The sequence below is a fragment of the Falco cherrug genome, chromosome 5, assembly GCF_023634085.1.
Source record: "Falco cherrug isolate bFalChe1 chromosome 5, bFalChe1.pri, whole genome shotgun sequence".
Classification (NCBI taxonomy): Eukaryota; Metazoa; Chordata; class Aves; order Falconiformes; family Falconidae; genus Falco; species Falco cherrug.
The window spans coordinates 57,661,254-57,680,647 of NC_073701.1; the positions used below are offsets into that span (position 1 = coordinate 57,661,254).

Genomic DNA, 19,394 nt, shown 5'->3' on the forward strand with positions numbered 1-19,394 from the left:
TAAATCCCATTTCAGACAAAGCTTTAGACCATAATAAACCAGCAAATGCTACAATTGCAGGAGGCCTTTGGAAGAGAAAGGACATATGGAAGATATTGCCCTGGATCCCTGACATGACAACACCACCATCAAATTAAATTTTCACTTTCCCATAGGTGCATATCCTGTTCCACACTAGGCAGCAAAGTGGCTCCTGCAGCAAAGGCATATAGGAAATCTGCTCTTTCAGCTACTGCAGAATAAGAAATCAGGATATGAATTCTGAGACAGACCATTTAATTGAAAATAGACCAATCAGTGACTAATGCATCAGCAGTTTTGAACTGGCAAGTTATTACCAGGATAAATGGAAATATAGTTCCAGCCACCTACATCCACTGAGACTTCTGCTGTTCATGGTATTGCATGGGCTGAGACTTTGAGCAAAGATCTTGGGTTTTCCTACATAATCTTGGTAAAGTTTCTTAGGACAGGGTATTTCCCCCCACCATTAACCCTCTACAGCTGGAGGTCTAATTTAAGATAAGCCTTGTTAAAAAGAGTCAACCAAGCAATCTCAGGAGAGGTATCTCAGAGATGGAATGAACCACCTGCTGAACGTATCTCTCTGGTTACTGTAGAGAGAGCCTGTAGACTTTCAAGCCTTAGGGCAGCTCATACTGAAATAGGCAGCTGAAAAACGAGACAAATTCCAGCCCTAACACCCCTGTGTCAGCCACTAAAAGGTGCGATTAATGCTTCTTGACTGCACAGATACACTGACAGTACACACACAATACTGGTTGTGAAACATTCAGACTTAATGGCGGAAGAGTGTACAATTTATAGCTCATCATTTAATTAGGATTGATAGCTCAGGAATATGCACACACAAGGGGTGAAGTATTATGTCAAAGCTATTTAAAGCTTTGTATAACTGTATCTGCCTTAAACTGCCTGTTTTTATTTTCTTTGCTGTTACTTTGGCATGATTTGTTCTTAGAACAAGTTGACAAAAGAGTAAGCAACTGACTAGTAGCTGAGTAAAGATTATATGTTGTTGTCTTTTAGCTGCTGTTTTCTGTGAAGTCTTACATATGTAAAGAATTTATTAAGATTAAAAAAAAAAGCCTATTAATGTAAAGTTCCATGATCTTTTCAGGATCAGGTCCTCAGCTGTAAATGCTGCTAACAACTAAAATATTAAAATAATCTCTTGCTCCTCCAACAGTATGAAAGGAGTTAGCTGCGCAACTTTCATTCTAATCTTTTCTAAATTACTCCATCTGCTTGTCTACATTTTTTCCAGAGAGAAAATTCAAGTATCTGAGCACTTGAAATTATTGAAATGTATCTAACTTGAGATCTTGAGTTCAGTGCTGTGGTTTTTTCCAGCATTTCTTCATAGCTTGATGATGTTTCTCCATTCATCTATTATTCATATATGTTCTTGTCCCATGTCTGCCTGAAGTATTATTTGTAACTGGAGTACTTGCAACAGATAATTGCATCCATCACAGCCGTCAGACTCATATGCTTCAGTAACAAAGGAAATTCTGACCTAAAGGAAGCTTAGCTCAGGTCACTGATGGGCGATATAAAGACCTGATCTGATGTTTGGACAGCACTGCTTGAATTGTTCTGTATTAGAACAGCTAAAAACTGAGAATTCTTTCATTTTCATAGTGGCAGGCTGCTGCAGTAGAGCAGGTAAAATTGCATTAAACTGGCCTTGATTTTATATTTCATTTTTTGTACCAAAGACGTCTTCCAGATTCTTGAACAGAGTTAGAATACTTAAAATAAGCGAAGCATTTCTAATCGGTAGAAATACAGATGAACATAACACCCAGTATTAACTCAGCAATGGCTCCAACATAGGTTTGGATGTAAACAATACAGGAACTCTTTACCATAGGAGGAAACACAGCTCATGAGAACCTCTCCTTTTTTTTGCTGCATTTTTGGATATAAACATCTCTTCCGTGAAAATGGGAGATTCAAAGGAAAATGCTGATTCTTGATAACATTTTTGAGGTTATTCAGACCTCACACTGGATTCTGAGGGTCTTTACATGCAGGTAAGGTTCTTCTAAGAAACTAAATAACATGCAAAGCGATGTGACCATGTCCATGAGCTTAGTGATTTCCTTTCCTAAAGGCCTTCGCTTTTTCATTTGTTGTGCATAGCTCAAGTGGTCAGCCCAGAATTAGATGTCCCTCTCACTGGTATGTCTGGGACACTGTGGAGACAGCAGTGCAGTCTCTGCTTTGACATAGATTCTTTATTTTCTCAAAAAAACCTATGGATGTAGTCATACAAATAATAGCTACAAATTTTATTTTTGCCTTCTCTTTGGAGCAGGTAAACAAAATAAGTCTCTCACTTCTCCCGAGAATTGAAAGAAACATGGGTACAATGCACAAATTCAGTTTTTCAAAATCATGTTAGACACAAGTTACACAGCTAGTGATGCTCACACCTGACATCTGCATTTCATTTATCTCTCTACTGAAATTGTTATACCTGCCAACCCACATTAAGAGACAAAAAGTCCTTGGGCCCACTTCCTTTAAGGCAATTGATGCACACTTAGGATCTAAATTCCGATTTCAATGGTAGCCCAGCTGTGTGAAGAGGACCTGGATATTAATGCTTAAATAGCCTAATGAAGCACTATTAAAGCAATTTAACAGGGCTAGCTGTATAACTGCCTTATAGCAGTAATGCCATCTTAGCTTATACATTTCCTGCCTCACGCTTGAGTACCTCAGCCTGAAAACTAACAGGGATATAACAGCTGCATAATGTGTAACAAACTACAGGTTAGAAAATTGATAACCAACCTCAGGGGAGACCTCTGTTATTCCAAACTGGGATAAACTCTGATGCAAAATGTTGATATTAAGGGAACGTAGCACTTCTTCAGATGGGAGTGCCTCAGAAATTCCTGGCTTTCTGTTCAGTGGGGACACAAACAGTTCCACACAGTTCTTCTTCCCCTAGGAAAATAAAAAAATGCAGAATCATAGGAAGGGTTTGAGATAATCTCTGCTGTTTATAGATTGTAACTATAATTACAAAAACAAAAGCATGAAGTATAAAGACTGCAACCTGCTCTGTGAGGACAGTATATCTATTCCCTGACTCCTTAAATCCCAGCTGACTGTGCACGAAAATGCAAATACTATATGTGGGCAAGTGTGCTTTGTGTCATTCACTGTTGACAAGGTACCCCTTTCCTGAGTCTAGTACCATTAAACAAGACAGGTCAATGTAACATGGTGAAGGGAGGAGCCACGGGATGAAGTCAAGGGCAAAGTGCCAGCAGGGATTTTAGCAGATAGTTATCTGATCTGAGCTGAAATGCAGCCCTGTTTTAAAGATGGTCCTTCAATGGGAATGCTTACTATAATGCTGTGGTGTTTTGGTACTGCCTTCTAATCCCATGTCAACACATTGCAGACACATACCACAACAACGTATAAAGTCCTTTTGGTTGACTGCAGTGCTGCTCCTTAAAATGGCACAATAAAATGAAAGGACCAGAAAAGTTCTGTTTACATTTAATGGGTAAGCTGAGAATGCCTGCTCTCCCCTTTATTAATTCCTGCCCTGGTGTCTTTGATGCAGTCTTGATAGCCCAAGGTGTGCTGTATTAGAGATGTCAACGATGCTCACTCTGTCACAAGGAGCAAAAGGAGAGACTGCCAGAGGGTTCCTCTGCTTGTGATAGACTAGAAAAGCACCTGAGACTGGCACTCCAAACAATGCGGGTGTCCAAACTGGGTGTGGGAACCAGGGCTATGGCCAGCTTAGCTGAAGCCATGATGTAGAGTCCAGACTTTGGAGGTTCCTACACATGCAAGGTAAGCATGGAACTACTACCTGCATTGCTGCCGGTGCAGGCAAAAACCTCACCGGTCTGGTTAATTGCTATTCGTCTTTGTGGGATGGGAGAGAACAGTTCGGACCAGGATAATCCTGATTTCCCCCATCTCCTTCCCATCACCTTGAATGTGCATCATTATCTTCACTGAAGTGAAGAAAAAGACATCTTTTGCTATTCTTAAAATATCTAGTTTTGCATTCAGAAGTAGAGCTGCACAGAAAGGGATGCTTTCAAACATGTTTGCCCTAAATCCGCCCTCTGTGCTCTCACATGCACCGCTGTTCCATCTGCTCAGTGAGATTGGTAAGGATATTGGCTACTGGTGGGACTGGGCGTTTTTCACTGGGACTATTCAGGTCAGCAAGGTTATAAGGGGTGAAAACATACCTACAGGTCTGAACCATCAGTTCAAGGCAGAGACTTTTGTCAAGCTGAAGAAACTGATGCAAGGCCACAGTCCTACTCAGTCTCTGACATGGGTAGCTGGCTGGTTTTGGGTGCAGGTGGCAGGCACAATGCAAGGCTTGGTTGGGTTGCAGCATTCCCAGTGTTTCATGTCTCCTCTGTTTAGGAGTTCCTCTGCCCATTAAAAGGCTTTTATAGGAGAAGGATTTACTGGGAAGGTTAAGGAGACAGTGGAAACGCCCAGTTAACATTTCCTGGCACACTATGTGTTGTCATATAGAAGAGGCAAGCAGGCCCTCTGCTCTCCCTGTACCCAGCCACATCCTGACTGCAAGGCTCCTGATCACTTCTGAGAGCTGCTCACTTGGGAGGAAGCCAGCTTACCTCATTTCAGTCATCTAAACTACCTCCAAAGTCAGCAGAGAGAGACTGACATCTCTAGAGAATGATTTAATCCATCCTAAAATAATCAGGAACTCAGTGCCTCTCCTCCTCCAGTTATCCTTCTCTATATTGCTTTTACAAGGAGCCTAAATGAGTAGCACAGACCAGGCTGAAGTAAGGTGAGATTAATTTTTATGTGCCCTACTTGCTTGCCAGTACCCTGCATGAGAGGAACTGTCTCATGTTAGAAGGATGTGAAATGAGGATGTCTCCTAAGATATATTTTTCTTCCCTGTGAATTTTGACTGTATGTGATTTTTTAGAGCAAACAGGGCAAAAGTTTGCTGTCTTTCTTATATCACTAAAATATTAACTCATAGCAGACTGTTACAGATGTCAAGAAGACTAATTAATTAACAGTACTTACTGTATTCTGAGCTATATGCAGGTGCAAAATGACATTACTTCTTCATTTAGACCACAAATGAGAGGAGAAAGGGAAAAGCTATGGAGTCAGTAGAACAAACAGCATATTTCTTCTGCTTAGTTACAGAATTTCCACAGAGCACAGTAAGAAAACTACTGAGTGACTTAGTATGTTGAAATACACATCCCAAAGTCTGGAACATTTCTCATTTAATTGTGCTTTTCTCTAAATATGTCTTTCAGCTTTTCGTTCTGGTTAATACAGGGGACAAAGGAGATTTAGCATCACTTGTCACGAATGAGTGACATCCCTGGCGAACATGAAAAGGGCTGCATTGCACTCCTATTGATCTTTTCCGCTATATTTCTTGTGTGATCTTTTCTCACAGACACATTATTTGAAGGAGTTTTTAATCCTTTTTGATGTATACAATCCTATCAAGCTATCAAGGCAGGAAATACTTTTGTGCTGAACCTGTCAGTTTTCTTCCCTAATATTCAATGTGCATGTAGAATGAAATGAAATAAATCTTCCCTCTGCAACGTGAACCGAATGCTAGCAATACACACATGATGTTGGGTATTTTTGCTTCACGGTAAATCTGTCATAAAAAGAGAACAGGATTAAGAATGCATGCCCTTAACCATATCAGAAAACCATACAATGACAACTGCTTTTAAAAAGCCTTTGTTGCTAGAAGCAAATTTGTCGTCATCTTTTGCAAATATGATACTGTAATCTATGAGATAATTTGTGAGCATATATTGTTAATAGCTGAATAGCAAGGCATGAATATTAATATTGTGAGAAGGCATTTAATTTACTAATGGAAAGTCTGGTTGTGAAGATGCCTTTGAAAGGGAGAATCACATGTATTTTTTGAGCAATATTCAACCTTTGAGAAACAAAACGCAAATAAGTGTTTCTTAATGAATGTGATGTAGAACTGTATTCGAATGAAAACTAAGGGATAAGCAATCTGCTTATGAATAGGACGCAAAAGAGATTTATCTGACTTTTTTTTTTTTTAGACTGTAACCAAGAATGGTTTCCTTTCAAAAGAAAATTTAAATCATTTTGTAATGGAGATCTATTTTTCTGTAGCGCAGTTAAAATATTGGAAAAAAGTGTTTTTCTGTCCTATTTTATTGTACTTTTCCATAGTGACAGGAAAATAAATTTAAGAGAATTCAAAATGCCCAGGTACATTTTATTATAGACAGCCCTTTGGTACTTACAATAAGTCTGTTGATATGAATTTGCTGAGGTAACAGTCCCAGTGCTGCTGCCACTCCCTGTCGAAATATCCGAAGCAATGTGATATTCAGCTTGTTTACATCCATTTGCAGTGTCTGAAAAACAAAACAAGTTCAAATGAACTCTTTGCTTAACACATTCAGTTCTCAAGATGACTGATCTCTGGGACTCTTTGGTAATGTTGTTTGGTTGTTTTGGGTTTTTTTTCCCAGAACAATAATCTGTGCCATCTAGTTACATGGCAATCAAAAATAAGCCCAAAGGAAAATTCAAGCATCTTAAATGCTGCTCATTAGCAAAGTACTACCTTCCTCAACTACATTCAAAGTAGGTTCCAGAGGTTTTTTGGCTAAATTCCTTGGACAAGTTACAAGATAACACAATTACTACATTAAAAATGAAAGTCAAGCATTAAACATCAATTCACCTTTACAGAATGAGATGTCGGATTTACTCAATGAAGGTTTGCTTTATTATCTTAGTGTTTCTCCCTGCAAGTGAAGAATGAGTCAGACATAGTGAAATTATACAATTTTAATTTTGATTAGCTGTTTCTGAGATCAAAAAAGAAACATTCTGGATACATCCCACATTCCTGCATTTCCTAAAACTTCCTCATGTGAGTCAGAGAACACTATATTTCTCAGCAGATACCAGCAATATCACTGAAGCATTTTCTTTCTTTGTCTTAGAATCATAGTGAAATTTAGATGTTTTCTCAAGCTCAAATCTTTCCTGTGAAGTCAGTGGAATTCTACCCAGGAAATAGTTTAGGTTCAAATCCTCTGTTTCCAAGATGAACCAGATATGGGTTCTTCACGTGATGCCTGGTGGCCAATAATCCCATGTGGTACTTTGTGGTCCCTTTTTTCACTTCGATATCCCCTTTGCAGACAATATGTAGTGGAGAAGAGAGGGAGGAAGAGTATGTCACACGGTCCCAGAAGGCCTCCAGGGTTTCTGGCAACTTCTGACTTAGGAAGTTAGTAAGTTCTGACTGAGCCAGTTGACTTGAGTTGAAAAAGACTTTTTATTTTAAACATCCTATTCAGAGCAACGGATCAGCTTCCTGCTCCAAGCAAATATTCTACCTTTCTAACCAGAGTTGCATGAAGAGAATTAAATATTTATGGGTCAGACATCACACTGGGAATATGGTTATGGTCCAGAAAGAAAGGCAACTTTTTTCTTGAAGAAAAACAGCATCACACGTTTTGACTCTTGTTCTTTATTTATCAGTAAGTATTTATAAGTTATGATCTAAAACCACAGAATATTTGCTTTCCTTGTCCAGTGTCAATTTGATTTTTCCATCAGTACTGAGTGTTTTTAATTTCTCCCCACCCCCTTTTCCTCATTTTTTACACTAATGGGATTGTTAGGTCTTGATGGATCAAGGAGATCTGCTTTTACTACACAGCTGAGCTTTAATTCAAGTGGAAGTATTATAATTCTTTGATTTAAATTACCCTTTCTACCCTGGCATTTTCAAAATGCAAGATCTTTTTCTCTTTGCTTCTTCTTGAATTACACAGACATCCCGAGCGGTTACAAAACTACTCCAGCTTTGTCACTGGAAGAGAGGAATGTCTCGAGAGGGGACATGTGGGGAGCTAACAGATCTGAGCACCATTTCTTGTTCCCCAGACTCGCTCGCTCTGGCCATGGCACACCTGAGCAATACAGCAGAGGAGAATTGGTTTGGAGCTGTGAAACCATCACTAGGCTGAAAGTCGACAGCCTGGTCTGAGGATCCTGGCTAAATGAGAAAGGGAGTTGTTGCTGAAATAGGAAGGTTGTCAGGAGGGTCCCTGGAGATCCATCAGGATGGTATAAAGAGTGCGAAACCGCTTGTCTAAGTCAGTGACCTTGAGTCATGGGGATAATGCTAGCTGTTGTTACTGAGCAAAATTAGCAGACATAAAATCAAAATACATTCACTTAAACACACTTGAGCCAGGGATCAGATCACATTAATAGAGATGTTGTTAAAGTGTGTTAACAGCTCACTGACAAAGACACCAAAATAAAACAGCCAGAAAAATGTCTGGCTTCAGATGAAATAGAAGATCTTAAAAAGCCTGCAAGGTTAGACAACAAATTCTTATAGATTCACTATGCTGGGATTTTGGTTCATCAAATCCAGGGACAATAAAAAGTAGTGAACCTCCATTATCTTCAGGACAGTCACATCTCTTCCTACGAGGTCTGAATTTGGTCTACTGCGTCCTATAACAAATAGTCATAAAAGGCCGCAGAGCGTGCGTGTGTCACTGTAACAGCTACACTGTCCGTGCTGGTCCTGGGGGAAGCCCGAAGACCACAGCACTCGCTGCGTCAGGCTGGCACCAGCCTTCTTAGAAAGCTCACCTGGCCTGGCAGCTGCAGATTTCAGGACCCTTTTAGAAAACCTCCCAAGTGGGTGGGAAGAAATCTGTTCTTAAGCCTCATCTCAGTGTTTCTTATGCAGCAGAAAGGATATTTTTTTTTTTTTTGTGACTACCCAACCAACCCCCTCTCCCCCCAAAAAAAGTATCTGAGGAAGAAAAAGCTCATATTTTTTAAAAGAACCTTGCCTCACTGTTCATTGAAATGATCTGCTTCTTAATTGCTGGCATTAGTGTGGAGCTTAGTTCCACGGTAATTATAGTCAAAATTAAATAAGAGCAACATAGGCCTCTTTTTCTTTTATCAGGCAGCACAAGAGAGTGCATTTGCCTCTTCCTGTCAAGAGGAAAGTTAGCAATCCAGAATGTGACACTTTAGGAATGGGATCTCTAACTCGATCAGTGAAAGATAATGTATAGAAATGCTCAATGGGACCCTGAGAGCACCTGCTTTAGAGTGAGCAGCACATCACAAACGTGTCAGTGCTCTCTATTACCCACTTGTTTGTATTGGATTCAAAAAATCATAAAGCAGGAGTGGATCAGACTGGAGACACATCAAGTTCAGCATCCTGTGGCCAACTCTGGATGCTTATGGAAAATGATAGGAACAGGGCAAGATTATACTCTTTTCCCAAGTGCCTTCTGAAAAGATCCAGGCTAATTTATGCCTACTCAGCACTAAAAGGCAATGGGTCTCCTCAATTACATGAATGCTATCCTACAATAACCCATACTGACACTATCAAGATCTGGGATGAAGGCAACACTTGGGGGCATTATATTCTCAGCTCTGGCATGTGCCCTTCCAGAAGTGACTGAAACTTCAGTCTGACCTGAGGGTCTGGTACAAAACTGCCTTTCTGCAAATTCTTAACTATGACAATTTTTGTTAAGAAAAGTTAGTCTGAGAAAGAAAAAGAGAAAGAAGATAGAGAATGGAAAAAAAATAATATCCTAACTATTCCTATCAGTAGAAAATTCCTAAAACATTATTAAAATTTAATATTTTAATATTATTGTGCTAGTCTGATGACATACCTAGATGTTGTGTTGACTACAACAGTAAGAGATTAGGATAGAAAACTGATAATGGATGCACTACAAATGCAACAATACCTGTACATTAGATGATCAATATAAACTGTCATTAAGAGAATCACTCCTAGAATGGAAACCTGTCCAGCCATTTACAGATTATAATTACATAGATTAAACCATTATGTATTCTGTCACCACCTCAAGAAAATGTGAAATTAACCCCTGTAAAGTAAACCCATAGAAATAAATAAAGTGTTAGCATAGATACACAAGTAGTGTCTTACTGTGTTCCTCTGGTTGCTCCTTTTGCTTTCAAAAGGAAAGGGCTGAAGCATCCCAGTTAGACAGCACGAATCATTTACCCTTTGCTCATCTGCAGTGTTTATCATGGATTGCAGCCTACTCCACAAGGAGTTTACAGTTTTGAACCCACAGCCACTGTTGGTCATAGCGACTTGTTGAGCTTAGAGGCGAACACCCTGGAGGACTCATTCCCCTGAGCAATTACCAACCGGCTAGCGACAGTTTCTAGGTTTATCTGATCCAAGCAAAACAGGTAGTTAGAAGGGAGGAACTTTTCTGCTTGTAGTGGAAAATGTGGGAAGACAGAGTTCCAGAAAAGGAAACTCAGCACAGAAAAACATCAAAGACCATTCACAACCTAGATCCTACAAGGGCTTTTTGATAAAGATTTTCATGTTAAAAAACAAAACAAAACAAAACACAAACCCCCCAAACAACAATAACAAAAAAAAACCCAACACCAAAACCAAAAACCAACAGCATGAAAGGGATGAATGTATAACACAATTTCTGAAATAATATTTTTTAGGATATTACAATAAATTGTAATTTCCCAAGTCAAGTTCTGCTTCTCAAAAAATAATCATACATCTCCTTTTCTTATCTTTTCCTTGTCATCAGTGGTAGCCTTTCTGCAACAAGCCTCAGATATACCATTCCTTTTCTATACACTGGTTACTCCACTCTAAACTCCTCTTGACCCTACCACCACAGGTGTCTTCTCAAACATCAGCTAACCTGAACATACAGGAAGAAAAATAATCAAGGATGAAGAAGGTTGAAGGTTAAAGTATAAGTCTTCACATATTTTTATGAAAAAAGAGTACAAGTAAATCAGCAAATTACAGATACTAGGAATTTTACATACTTAAGGGCCATTGGGTAGTAAGTTCTATTTTGTGTTAAAACCAAAGAAAGACAACTCTAAAAATGAAAATAAAAATTAACACCCCTATTTACTTAGGCCAAACAAAAGAGAAAACTCAGAAAAGAGTTGTCTTATCTGCCTGCACTCCACCTATTTATTTCTGTTTTAGGAAAGTCACCAAAAATGCTATAAAATGGTTTTTTGCACTACAGCAGGTACTGGACTGTGGCCAGGCCACAGGTCCCTCCATCTGAGCACCCTGCCCTGCTGCCTGTACAGTGACAGTGTCTACAGTTAATTAGTGTCACCATGTTTCATCTTAGCACCCTCATCAGACAGCCTCAGCTGTACAACCAAAAAAGCATGTATTTATTGGGAGTGAAGGTGTAAGTGTTGCAGCTGTATGTTTGGGCACAAGACTACAAAAAATCTGGCAAGAAATTGTGAAAATACCTGCATTTTCCCTTTTCTTCCCCTAAACACGTTAGATTTGCCTTCCTGTTGCAGTTTAACAATGTGAGGCCGCAGCTGCACTGGGCATCAGGTTAGCCCCTTTGGCTGGCTCAGGTGACTAATACACAGCCACAGAGGATTTTGGCTTTTATCATATGAAGTGTCATGTGTCACAGCAAGTTTAGTGTCTCATGTAGTCCACAAATGGCACGGGAGCCAGCATGTCCTCAGCCAGCATTATGCAACTAGAACAAAGCATTTTGCCAAGCCAAGTACCACTCCAAAGGCACTTTGCCCTAAGACAAACCAGTGTCTGATGCAGCATTCCCTCCTCCCCCATCCACCTCTCCCTCTGCAACGTTATTTTCTCCAACAGGAGAAGCCTGCCCTTTTATGAAGTTCACATTAAACTTTGAATTATGTCTGTAAACTAAGATAGAATTCTCCTGAGTATAAAATCCATTATTCTTAGTGATTAATTAAAGAAGCTTTGTGTTGCTATGTATTAGCAGTTGCCTGCAGTGACCTACTCAAACTTTCATACTTAATATATTTCTGCTAAAACACAATGTGACGATGTGACTAGAAATATAATTTTTGTGACATTTAAATACTTCTAAGGTCAGGAAGAAATTACTGAAAAATTGTGAGGGGGAGTCTTGGCTATTCTACAACAGTGCAGTGAAAATCACCTGAAAGTAGAAAAATTACAGGCATATGTTTGAGTTTACAAGAACTAGTGAGAAGTATTGAGAAATGCTCTGGACCTGAAACATGCTTCTATTTAATTCACCAATTTTCTTATGAGACACTGAGGCTGCAGAATACACAAATCTGCCAAACAGTATCAAATTCCACATGTAGCCTGCGAAAATTTAAGTGTGCTTCTCCAAAGAGTATTTGGGTGATGAGAAAAAGAACTCTAAACTGGTCCTGTATAAACATTAAAGAAAAAGTAATAGGAATGGGATGCTTGGATTGCTTCAGTCCTGGTTAGTCCAGGGAAGTTTTTTATATTTGGATGCTGCTTTTCAAGGTGTGACATTGTACATTCATTCACATTTTTGCTAGAGAAAAAATCCCCACATCTTATATGGAAAATCTTTGTTTAAGGTAAGCATTTATGGATTTATGCATTTCTCATGTAACATTAAAGAACAATTTTGGCTTTTGATCAATTTTTCATGGAAAGCATATACATTGAAATATTTATGCATATTATGAGCTCTCTGAAAGAAACCAGAGACAGAAGTAACACTAACGGGAAATGTAGGGTTACTCTAATTAGTTAAGACAGCTGTATGGTCTCCCCCCATACTGATTTTCGAGTGTTCATTAAAATATGACAAAATCAAAATTCACCGAAGAAAGCAGTCTTTCGCACACTGCAGTTAATCCACAGACCTTTTTACCACAGGAAGTTGCTGAGGCCAAAAACTGAACAAGAGGCAGAAAAAGGGCTGGATGCTTAGATGGATGCTGAATGTCACGGATGTCCCTCAAAACTGTGCAGAAGAGATACTACAAAACTTGTCATAGAGTTGAAGCCAAATGTCTAACTATCAGAAATGAAGATGAACCCTAGTGCAATAAAAATTTTTTTTTTTGGAAAAAAAGTTTCTCAGTCTGCTATTTAAAAATTTGAGTGCTGGCCATCATCCTGGGCTAGACACTGGATTTCATACAAGTCCTGTTTGCACATCTATGTAGCAACTGAGGGTGATCCTAGAGGCTGTGGCATGGCAGAGGCTGAAAATGCTCTGCCAGGTGTTGAGGTAAGGCCAGTGCATTCCACTGGCATCCACAGTTCAGACTGGCAAAGCTACTCTGGAGGCAGGCGGGTGATATGACTAAACTGGTTTATCTCAGCTATGTGACAGATTTACACTTATTTTTGCAGGGAGGAGAACTAATTTCTCAAATGAGATCAGCTATCTGGGGCTGATTTGACCACTTCTGTAGGAAGCACCAACACAAGAGTGAGAAACGCTCCATCTGTGAGGTCTGGCTTTGGTCCAGGATTCCCTCTCTGAGCTTTTACATGCACTTGGGCAGTGAGTCAGTCAGCTATAGAAAGACTGTGACCTTCATGGATGATTAAAGTAAATGACAATGCATTCAGCCTATTAAGGATAAGGTTTGTTAATGTCTGTCTTCAAGAGGCACACTTTGATTTCTATCAGTCCTACGTTTTGCATTAACCTCTGGGTTTGCGGCCTCCTAGCAAAGGTAAGGGTCAGCTTTTCAGTGTCATTTAACATGAATTTACTGATCACATCTAATGAGAAGACACGGAATAGTCTTCTATCTTTCTTCTGAAGGAAATCACAAAAGGTAGGTTATTTTGTTCTCCTGGCTTCTGAGTCACATGGGTCATTCCCGTACCACAACGTGATGTAGTTAGTGAGGTGACAGTCTGAATGTGGTTAGACTGTCCTCTCAATGCTCATCATACTCATTTCCCTTTAACTCTTTGCTACGGTATCATTAATGCATTAATCATGTGTTATGTATTTCAAAGTCTGAAATTACGTACAGCCTCCAAACACCCAATGTGCTATAGATTGTGTGAGACTAGCATCCCACAGCCCCACCTCAGTAGAGGGATAACCTTGTATAGAGCCCAGTACATAGGATTTTTGCAGAATCCCATACCCTAAATGCCCATGGGATGCATCCTCATTGTTGCTGAGGGGGTACAAAAGAGGGGAAGGAGAGGTTATCTGCTACCCATGGGACAGAAGTTTGATGCAGCCCTGTTATTAAATACTAGCAGTCCCTGAAGGTCTCTGTACCGTGGGAGCCATTTGGAAGGGGGAAGGAGAGGCGCAGGAGGCTGCAGTAGTTCTGTTGGACTTTGTGGATGATTTTCTAGAGCTTCTTTGGGGCAAAGGGAACATTCTGCTTCACCACCATGTGGGATTTAAGTACCTAGTGGCAGAAGGAGACATTTTTCTGTTGCGCGTGGAAGTATATTGCTCTTTTTTCGAAACCTGATCACAACAAAACTACATCTGTTTGAAAGAGTACTAAGCTGGGAGCATTTACAATTAGTGCAAATTAATTACCAGTAGGGATGAGAGGCCAAAGGTTTTCTGTGCCTCTGGCTTTAGCAAGTCTGCCTCAGTCCTATCTATATAAAATGGGGACAATAGTATTTGACTGTTTAATGGGATTTTATATATTTTAGTAAGAAGATGGGGGACAGGTACAAAGGATGGAACTTCTCAACTTCTTTCACACATAATATTAACATTGCCCCCAAAAGTTACTGCCTGTCTTTTTTTTTTTTTTTTTTTTTTTTTTTTTTTTTAAATTTGGTGCTGCATTTCTTCAAGGATTGGGATTTACCTCATCACAAAGTATTTAAGTTTTCTTAAAATAGCAGCTGAAGTTCATTTCAAAGCTCTGAGAGTTTTCTAGGCTTTTTTTTTCCTCCATCCACATCACCCTGCCCTCCTCCCTTACAGGTAGACAGTTGAAAAGGACAAGATGATGGAAAAGCACAAGATAATACAGAGGTGGAAACACATGGAGAGCTGGAAGAGCTCAGCCAAACACTATTTTAACCTTTTTGTTCTTTGAGAGGCATGTATAATGAGCTCCATAAAATTGTCCTATCTGTCTTTATTCAATATTAGCAAAAAAGTTATTCCCTCCATTACAAAAGAAACGCGTGGTGCTCTTATGTCCGGTACAACTTTTATGCACAGCATGATTGTACTAGTCACATCCTATTTCATCATCCCAAAGCCAGCTGTAATCCTCAGAGCCAACAGACCCATTTGAGCCTGTTCAGCACAGCACTTCATAATACGTTTGGGTTTTTCTGCCCAATTATTAAATCCCTAGGTAGAGTTCCAAATGCCAGAAAAACAGTATTGTTTCTCCATGCTCCTTTTGTGAAACCTTCATTTCAGTTAGTTTAATGTTTCAAATAATTCTTAGTTACTGAAGTTTAAATCCTTGTTAGGACTTTGTAAAATGGTCCTCAATACATCAGAATGCCTTCCAGAAAAATGAAAGACAAAAAACCAACCCCAAATTCATCCTTTTCATTTTACCTTCAGAATTTTCAATCTAGTTTGTAGCAGACATGTATGTGACCTTACAAACCAATGAAGAAGAAAACTAGAAACCTAAGACAATACAGCAACTACCACATCTTTCACTTACTTTCCTTAGTAACCTTTCTCTTTGCTTTGAAAATCAAGGCGAGACTCCAGTACTGCTGACATCTCAGCTTTCTCATGTATTTATTTTCAGAGACAAATTTTATTGGTAGTTTCAGATAAGCAAAATCTGCCTGAACATGCACAATGGGAATGTTGTAGAAAGAGGCAAACACTTTCCCTTTTTTCCCATAATTGTAGTGCTCTACGGTTTCTGGGTGTATGAAGAAGAAAATTTGAAATAAATCTGAAAAACAAAGTCTTAAAAATACATTTGGCTCAACTGGAATTGAGATATTGACATGAAAGGCTGTTCTTGTGTGATTCCTGAATACGGCTCGTGGCCCAGGATAGTATGAATTATTCGTCCAACACAGCCAAATCTTTTAAAGAAAGAAGCAATTCTTACACCTCAGCTCTTGAGAGATCACGATCCTGTTCTCAGGAAACAATGTCTAACAACAAGGGCTCTTTAGTGTGACACAATTCACCAGTATGTTTTGGGTCTTTATCTGCTTTTAGCCCATGAAGTTTGTTTATAGCCATTAACGTCACCATAATCACAAATTATTGGAATAAAACTTGTATTGCTGACTTTCCCTTACCTACTTTAGCACTCCAAATCTGCCAACCAGGCCGAGTGCAGACAATACAAGGCACCCTTGTAATTTCTGCCTTACGTTCCTTTTACTATTATGAACTTGAAACAAAGTTAAGCAAAATCGAGCTAAACTCTTGGAGACCTGCATTTTTATTTAGAAAAAGTTTGGCATTACTTTGAGTTTTATCCTGTCATGGGTTCATGTGACTGGATATGTCCCTTTGTCTCAAAGTTTTAGAAAACTATTAATGATTGCACGTGAGTCCTACAAGCTCAGAAACAAGAATGCAGAGAAAAGACAATCTCATGATTTTGGCAACTGTCTCAGGATCTTTGACCTCCTGGAGCTGCTAATACCAAATGTATTTCAGAGGATATGAGGCACAAATTCCCCTTCTCCTGAACATCTGGGCAGACAAAGGATTTCCCTCTAATGTCTAGTACTGAACATAGAAGGCACAGCTTAAGGGAAAACACTAACACCAAATCTTCAAAGATTTAATGAGAGTTTTACTTCAACAATTCCTATTAATACTAATAACAATCTTGTATTTTTGACCAGCAGCTCAAGATTTGGGTTTCTGACTTTGGAAATGTGACATGTACACTGCGTCCCAAATGTCCTAACATAGGACAAGTTTTCTGACTCAACCACAAGGAAAAAACATTTTAGAAAAATGCTTTCAAGCTAATTTAGGTGACTTTTCTTTAGAGTTGAATCCACTTGTGAGGTCAAAGATGAAAAAACTGTGCTGCCATGTATTATGAGATATTACTGCTCTAAAATAACTGGGACACAGAGCCCAATTCACGGATCTTCAATTTCTGTTTTTTATGTTTAGCATGAGAAAAGCATTCAATGTTGGTTTTTTTTTTTAAACACACAACACTGCTGTCAAAGCCCACTTCAGATGTTTAGAATGAGAAAGATGCATTTTTCCCCTTTGATACTCAGAATTGATCACCCTTAAAATAGAATATTAAAAACTGTTTGCGTGCAGTTCTCTCATTCTCACACATACACAAAAGCAAAGTAATTCATAATACTTTCAGTGAGAAACAGCAATTGCAGATTTGGTGGGTGAGGCTTCCTTTTCCTTTTTTTTTTTTTTTTCTTCTTTCTTATTTTTTAACAATATTCTTCAAAATACAAGAAGTAATTGTCCAGATTTCCCCAAGTGACCACAAACAGAGCCATTTGTGTTTGAGAGGTACTGCTCCTCTGTACGAATGCAGCGCATGCACTTCCATGCACGCTTCCTGCCTCTTTCCTGCACTCTGGAAACCCAGGAGATTCCTGGTGGTTCTGTGGCTGCTGCTCTGTGCTGGCAGGAAGAGATGCCTGGGAAGAAATGCACAGCTCCTCAGAAACTGAGCTTATGGCTCTAATCCAGAGCAGTATCTGTGTTATACCTGTCATATCAAAACACAAGTCCTGCAAATGATGGCAAGAGGGCTTGTAGACTTCATTTAAAAAAACCCAGGACATTTACCTTATTCCACAAAAAAGACACACAGCAGTAGCATCTATGCCTGTTAACAAAAGGCTGTCTGGCTTCTACCTTATATATATATAGCTGTTGGTATACAGCTAAAACTTAAGGCTTAAGTTTATCAGGAGAGGTGTGTCTACTCAAAAGAGTTCAGAAGTGTAAAAGCAAAACAAAAAGCTACAAAGCCTCAGGAAAAGTGGAGCAACATGATTTAACAGGCATATCACCGGAGACTATTTTTTATACACAATGTCTAAAAGGAGCAACTGACTTTAGCTGATTTTGAGAAAATATCTCCATGATCTATCATTTACAAGCTCTTGTTCCTTTTAGTTGCGATAAGACAGCAACCCATTCCGCAAAGGGTCCTAACCAGAAAATGCTTCTGGGAGAAAAATCTGCTGACATTATCCCACTGGAATACATATGACTGCCTGGGGACCTGCAGGCTGCCCCCGGGGCAGCTCGGCACCCAGCTAAACACAGATGTGCCAGGCCTGCACGGCTACTGCTCACTGCACAGGAGCAACTCAACGGATCCCATCAGTGCCGGACTAAACATGCACTATAATTTCTAAGATGCAGATGTGAATTTACCAGAGGGCTTGAAAGAGCTGTATCTCCTGCATTATCCTCATTTTCCCCTTCCCTGCTGTATTTTCCCTTCACACTGTGCTGGTAAATCATGTATTTTGGGCTGCTCTCGTGTCCCATCTCTCACTCCTCCAAAGAGAGAGAAGCCACAGTGTTGTGCAGCAGTCTGAATGTATGCGTTATATCCATTCACCTCCTCTCTTGCCAGCCCTGCACAGCAGAGACCTTATCACACAACTCAGCATGAGGGTGTAGGCCCACTAGGTGACCCAACAGGACGGCGTGACACAGCACCAGAGGTGTACAGCAAAGGGCTCAGCCCCATTTCTACCGTGACATTGCTATCACGGCTCTGTACGCAGTACCAGCAAGTTCAGCTTCACCAGAACAAGCTGGATCAGTTGCACAAGAGCAATACAGTTTCTCTGTATATGACTTCAGAGTATTTCTGGACACCAAGATACCATCATTACTACTTGACTAAAGCAGTAGGGTAGCGTGTTACCTTGATGAAAAATGTGGTAGGTCACTGCTAATGTGGTAGCTGACTGCCAAGGTCATTAGGGTTGGCAGGGAGCATCCTCAGTCTGTCAGCTAATCTCTTCTTTGCCTTTTTTCTGAGTTTGAACTATAATCAACAAACTTCCCTTACCAGCTTCATCATTAGATTTTGTGTATAGTAGTGGAGGAATGCTCATTTCACTAGCTGAAACAAAGCTGAACAAAGATGATAGACCATAAAACGGAACAACCCCATGCTGGGATGAACAAAGGAACCTAAGATCAACAAAACTGCTTTTACAGCTTCTTGTTTCTATGATCTTTTCCCCATTACATATAAAATTCCCAGAAAACCTTCCAGAAACTGCATAATTAAATGACTGGAGGGAAAAGAAGAAACTAAAAAAATAATCAAAATTACCATTTTTTAAAGAAATCTCCGTGTTTTAAGCAAAGGAAACAGCAAGAGGAAGGTAAACATTCATAAATATTCTTTGTTGTAGCAAAAAGGTTTTCAAAATATGATTTTTTCAGTTGTGATTTTTCCCCAAATTGATACTGCAAGAGAGGACAGAAAGAAGATCGGTGAAGCTGAATGTCATAGCTGAGACCCCTCAATTTTTCATCTACCTCTTG

General features: G+C 39.5%; 1 protein-coding gene across 3 annotated transcripts in view; it reads right to left on the reverse strand.

The window, feature by feature from the left end:
* The window catches only part of PTPRR (protein tyrosine phosphatase receptor type R), a 148,351-nt gene that overhangs the window by 69,613 nt on the left and 59,344 nt on the right, over nucleotides 1–19,394 (reverse strand). For all 3 annotated transcript variants that reach the window (XM_055712525.1, XM_055712523.1, XM_027811802.2), the window contains 2 exons: nucleotides 6,327–6,440; nucleotides 2,827–2,982 (listed from right to left, as the gene is read on the reverse strand). In XM_055712525.1, the coding sequence (XP_055568500.1) occupies nucleotides 2,827–2,982; nucleotides 6,327–6,440 (270 nt within the window). The remainder of the gene's footprint in view (nucleotides 1–2,826; nucleotides 2,983–6,326; nucleotides 6,441–19,394) is intronic.